Raw genomic sequence first — 5,970 nt, 5'->3', positions numbered from 1 at the left:
AACAGCAGGGCTTAGACAGGCAGCTGGTGGGAGGTAGTGCAGAGAGAAAGGACATAAAGGCTGAGCCCACAATACAAGAGGGAGTTCCTGGAGGCAGGGTGCCAGGTGGTCAGGAGTTAGGGGAACAAAGGATGGCCCTAATGCCAGCCATATGAATCAGTACATTCCCACCATATACATATGGACATCCTTCGCTCTCAGGTTTTGATTCTCATTATCAGCTGTTGAACACCTGTGGAGACTAGATTATGTATGTAACTATAGAGATGGTAACCAAGGAGGCCAAAGCACTATTTAACCATCTGCCAGGAAGGTGAAATAGCCAATGCTGGGGATCTATGAATGATACCTTTCACACTGGTGTTCACCCAGGCAAAGACCTTTCCATTCAAGATTGAACTCTGCATGCACTTTAGCTGTATATTCTCTATGAGGATGCTGTTTACATATAAACAGTAGGGTAGATCCAATCTGTGATTACTGTGTTGACATGAATGTGCCTGTAGCCTTCAGTGTCTGGCAAAAATGTAGCTGTGTATTGAGTATTCAAGGAAGAGCTTTCATTATAAACCATGTAGCTACTGTTTTTTATTTATTTATTAATTAATTAATTTAATTTAAAAAAACACTGTTTTGCAATTAGCTAGAATTTAAGTGCCCAATTTAGGTTAGCTTTGTGAGTCATAGGTTTTGAGTCAGCAAAATGTGATATGTGAAAAAAGTTTTCAATTGTATGTTTGTTTTTTACAACCTGTTGTTATGTAAGGTTGTTCATATACTACAGTGCGTCCTCGTTTCCGGTGTTTCACCAAATTTCCCCCCTGGAACAATGCAGCTTCCCTAGTGACACAACCTCAAAACAATGAGAGAACAAACTGTGCTGCACTGTTGCACTCTGGGACCTGCAGTAAAGGACGAGCTACAAATTCAGCTCTAAACTGCACATTACTATGCCTATCAGACTTTGGAGCTGTCTGGAGAACTGACATCATAGTGGTGTGATATAGATTCCAACTGAGGCTACATTAATTAGCCAGTGGTCCCACAATGAGGGTCTGTATGGCTGGCTGCTGAAAGAAGTCTTGGCTTCATTGAAGAGTTAATCAAATAGCCCTTCAGAGTATTAAGAGTTGGGCTTGCGTACAGCTGGTCAGAGAGCGGGAAAATGTCATTCTGTAGGTGGCCAGTCTGTCCTGTAGTCAACTCCCCAATGACTCTGTGTCTGCCAGAGGGTACCAGGAAAAGTTTGTGTGGTTGAGTGAAGAGAGAGAGAGAGAGAGAGAGGGGGCGGGGGGGGGGGCAGCTAGGCAGTAGGCGGTTACTGTTGATGGAGGGAGGGGAGTGCAGTGCCCTTCCTTCCCGGGGAGATGGAGACAGCCAGCCAGGCACCATGCTCAGACTGGGCTGTGCCAGGCCTTCCTGTGGTCAGGAGTGCAGTCCCCCCCTCACCCTGCCCTCTCATGTCTCATCTGTGGTTTAGACAGATATCATCTCAAACATTCAAAAGTCTATTGTCCTCACAGCCCGAACTATTATTGACACAAACACTGAGTATGAATTAGTATTCTATTTGAGTTTCTGCATTCTTTAAAGTTTCGGTTAAGAGAGACAGAGAGAGACAAAGAACAAAGCATTTGCCCCCTGGAGACCTCTCTTTAGTTAACCGCTGCAGCTGTATGCAAATTCCAGCAAACATATTTAGAATTTACCCAGTGGAGACTTTACCCAGCATGAAAACACTCTGCATTGTTCTATTGAAGAGGGCCAGGCTGAGTACGGGATGGGGAGAGGAGAGGGGGGGGCAGGGTAGGGGGGGTGAAGTGGGGGTGAATGACCACACACAGATTTCGATTTACTTATCAAGAGTGGGATCCCCCCCCCCCCCTCCCCCCTCCCCCCCCACCCCCTTTCTGTCAGTACTGTCTGGCAGCTGCCTCAGTGATTAGGCTGTCCATTCAGTAAACATCGCCAGCCTCTGATCCCTTTACCAGTGAAACCACCACCCTTCTTTAAACAAACACATGCCCAGGGTCTGAGCATGCACAACATCTGTTCAGAGTTTGTTCCGCAAACTCAAAATCAAACAAGCGTTTGGCAGCGACGGAAGGTAGAATAGGCAGCATTGAGAAGTGAATGTATTTGCTCTTCGCCTCTGGCATGAACTCAACTCCACTGTTGAGATACAGATCGCAAGTCGCTGTTCGCTCGCCAGTGAGGCAGTCAATTAGTGGGAGTGTGGGTCGGTTGCCATAAAATGTTTGCGAGCAGAGAGAATAGGCAGGAGGCAGGTGGGAGTGAGGCTGAGGCACCACTCCCTGACGTGTTGGGACACGTGGCGAAGATAAGGCAGCTCGCCGTGCGGCAGGTGCTGTCTCACCTAGGGTGAAGAGTAAACAGTTTAACGGCAGACACGAGGCCAGTGGTGAGCAGGAGCCCTTTATCAGACTGGCCCTGTCTGAGGCACCCCGCCTAGCACCTGCACAGCCCTGCTCACCACAAAGAGCTCCTAATCCATACCTGCTCTTTAAAGTGTGCCACTGGGGCTGCCTTTTGTTGTTAACAAAACAAGAGCCTGCGGTGTATTTTAGATTCACCTTTTTAGCTTGACAGCTTAAATCTCTGCTAAGACCCTCTTTATGCCGGTTGTATAGTAAAGACAGGGCTGAATGTCTCATTGATACTTTACAGTATGTCCCCATTGATATCTGTATGATATCGCTCTGTGATATTACATTGCATTATTGTAACTACCGGTACTGTATTCACTGTAAGTCTGTATTCAACATGTTGGAGTGAGGGATTGGTGCAGAATGGAATTGGGGGGTAAAATGGGTGGGTGCGTGGTAGAGGGGTTTGGTGGGGTGTGCGTGTGGGGCGGGGGGGGGGGGGGGGGGGGGGCGTCGTAGTAGTCTGCCTTCCTCTTTGTTCTCTGTCTGGGATGCTTTGGGGGGCCTGCACAGTTGCCATGGAGAGAGTGGAAGCAGCACAAGAGGCCTTTATTAGAGTTGGGTTTGTTTAACTCACTGTTTTCCACTGCATAATAGCCTGCTGATGGATGGTAATCAGCCTGAATTGGACAGATAGTGAACAAGGACATCAGATATAGTTTGGAATTTAGTTGATTCTGTGACCTCTTCTAAGTGGTTTGGATTTCATGGATTTCCAATACAATGTGAACTGATCGATTTTTCGTTCTTTTTTTCAGACTTACATCTTCACCGATGGAGAGGATGAAGAGCTGAAGAAGAAAATTGGTAAGTTTTGAACTGTGACGTTTTATCTTTCGAGACGTGAGCAGAAGCTGAAATTAATTAAACATGAAAGGTCCAGGTTTTAAAATCAGAGAAAAATCAAGCCTTGTTTTAATCCCCATGGAAATCACTGATTTGAGCTCCTGGGGCTTGTACTGTTGGTGGCAGATGGTTTTAAGCCGTGTGAAAAGGGGTCTATAGTTCCAGTGCTTTGCATTTGATACAACTCACCATCTCCTCTTTCATTGTTGCTACAGGGAGTCACGCCATCAACACCAACTGTTCTGCAGCACACAGTCGACAAGCTCTTTCCTGCAAGATGGCCGTGGAGTACGACAAGTTCATTGAGTCTGGGAAAAAGTAAGTGTTTTACAATGCTGGTTTTACACAGGTTCTATGTCATAATGATGTTGATAGAGATTATGGCATGTTATTTAAATGTGAACATACTTTAACAATATTATCCCTGCTTAGGTGGTTCTGTCATGTGGATGACGACAACTATGTGAACGTTCGGACTCTGGTGAAGCTCCTGTCCCACTACCCCCACACCCAGGACATGTACCTTGGCAAACCTAGTCTGGACAGACCCATTGAGGCCACAGAGAGGCTAGGAGACAACAAGATGGTATGTATGGTCCTTTCTTTGCCTATGACCCTTTATCAATACATGTATAGGTTTGAGATGCTCCCAAGGGGTTAAGTAACAACAATCTAACATACTTTCTGTCTTTTTTTTTCCAGAGACCAGTCAACTTCTGGTTTGCTACCGGAGGAGCTGGCTTCTGTGTGAGTCGGGGCCTGGCTTTGAAGATGAGCCCATGGGCCAGGTAAGATAATTGACTGATAAGCTCCTGCAACCGTATACAATAATATATTTGTATATATTTTCCTCCAGTATAGAGATCTATTACATTGACCATAATCTTCTCTTCTTCTCTCCTCAGTGGTGGTCATTTCATGAACACAGCAGAGAAGATTCGCCTGCCAGATGATTGTACCATTGGCTACATCATTGAGTCAGTTCTGGGGGTTCCTCTGACCCGCAGTAACCTGTTCCATTCCCACCTGGAGAACCTGCAACAGGTGTCAAGATCTGAGCTTCACAAACAGGTGAGATTGTGTGTGTGTGTGTGTGTGTGTGTGTGTGTGTGTGTGTGTGCACATGCGTGGGTGCGTGTGTGCATGTGTGTATCCATCCCTCCATCGTCCACCCGTCCATCTAGTTTTCTCTGAGATGTATCATTGTTTATATGCCAGTGGTGCTAATCTTCCCATGCTTTCTTCTTTCAGATCACATTGAGTTATGGAATGTTTGAGAACAAGAGGAATATCATCAATATGAAAGGGGCTTTTCCTGTGGAGGAGGACCCATCAAGGTGAGGGATCACCAGCTTATTGAATATTGTATACTGCATGTTTGTTACTTGATATTGCAGAAACACTGTGCTCAATCTTTTGTCTACTATACTGTAACTCTAACCTTTCTTTGTCTCTCTCTTTGTCTTCCAGGTTTAAGTCTGTGCACTGTTTGCTGTACCCAGACACGCCTTGGTGCCCCCCTCAGGTTGCCTATTAAGGTGACTGGCTCCTTTCGTATCCTCGTCCCCATCACGCCTCGGTATCTGAAAGGCTTGTGGGGACCCGTGTTTGGTATTAGACCGTGAGGCCACTGTGTTTTTTCTGCAGTGGCACACGGCCTTTGATAGTTTTACTGGGCTGCTGTGCGGCCCGCCTTGGACACTTCCTTCCTGTCTGGTGCCTGAGCTTCCTCCCCTGGCGTAGGGGCAGAGGTGACAGGCACTTAGTGGGAAGGAGCTTTCAGCATTAAGCTTTGCAGGCAATCAGTTGTGCTTTGTGATTTAAATGTTGCTTGTAAATGTATTTGCAATTCTCATAGAATGTATGCTTATACTATATATCCAAGCCTTTTGCCAGCTTTACATGATTAATCTTTCGAATTTCAGTTCAATTGTTTGTCTTATTATTAAATTCCTGTTTCAGAGTCTTGGAGGCCATTCAGGGCTATCCTTTTAGGTTCTATAGTTATTATCACAAATGGTCAGAATTTTCCCGAGATTGTGGAAGAAATACTTTCATCTTTTGGGCATCTGTTTTTTTTTATTTGTTGTTTTATCTCAGAAGACTCCGGACAAAATCAATAATATGAAGATATTTTGGTGCTTTTTGTTAATTGTTTGTCAGTGCTATTACTAATATGATTTGAGCTGGCAGTAGGCATCTTTTCCAAATGTACCCTCAGGTTATTTAATCTGAGGTATGTCAGGATGAAGCACTTTCCCCCTCTTGATAGTTTTAATGAATTAATTGACAGAATTTACGTCCATAGATTCACAGCTGTGTCAAAACCAACTCATGTAACAAGATAACCCCAAAAATGACAATATCTCTAGATTTTATTATATTTAATAACATTCCTTGCATTTGATACAATCAGGGAAAATAATGTATACAGAGAGATATTGATTTATTGTTACAATCAACTGTTTGCTTGAAGATGTTGTTTTAAAATTGCACAGCTGGGTTTCAAATGAACTGTTGCTTTCTCTTGTAAAGTAGCTCAATTCTCTGGAACCACTTAAACCTTCTCTTTAGCGTTAATGATATTTACCTTTATTATTACCACCAAGGTCTAAGCATGCATGCCATCTAAATATGTAATACAAGGCCTGCTCTCTTATACATTTTGCACAGAATG

The 5,970-nt window shown here is 44.4% G+C and overlaps 1 protein-coding gene across 1 annotated transcript in view; it reads left to right on the top strand.

Moving 5' to 3' along the window:
• The window catches only part of lfng (LFNG O-fucosylpeptide 3-beta-N-acetylglucosaminyltransferase), a gene marked incomplete at its 5' end in the record, with an annotated part of 6,722 nt that extends 1,842 nt beyond the window's left edge, over positions 1-4,880 (top strand). The window contains 7 exons of the mRNA XM_080523839.1: positions 3,206-3,254; positions 3,509-3,611; positions 3,726-3,879; positions 3,996-4,081; positions 4,199-4,364; positions 4,545-4,630; positions 4,764-4,880. Coding sequence (XP_080379965.1) covers positions 3,206-3,254; positions 3,509-3,611; positions 3,726-3,879; positions 3,996-4,081; positions 4,199-4,364; positions 4,545-4,630; positions 4,764-4,830 — 711 coding nt within the window. The 3' untranslated portion in view covers positions 4,831-4,880. The remainder of the gene's footprint in view (positions 1-3,205; positions 3,255-3,508; positions 3,612-3,725; positions 3,880-3,995; positions 4,082-4,198; positions 4,365-4,544; positions 4,631-4,763) is intronic.
• Positions 4,881-5,970: the final 1,090 nt, after the last annotated feature.

Source organism: Nansenia antarctica (genome assembly GCF_963989245.1).
Source record: "Nansenia antarctica genome assembly, chromosome: 2".
In the NCBI taxonomy this organism is placed as follows: Eukaryota; Metazoa; Chordata; class Actinopteri; order Argentiniformes; family Microstomatidae; genus Nansenia; species Nansenia antarctica.
The sequence above is the reverse complement of the archived record's forward strand: the minus strand, read 5'-3'. Positions and strand labels throughout refer to the sequence as shown.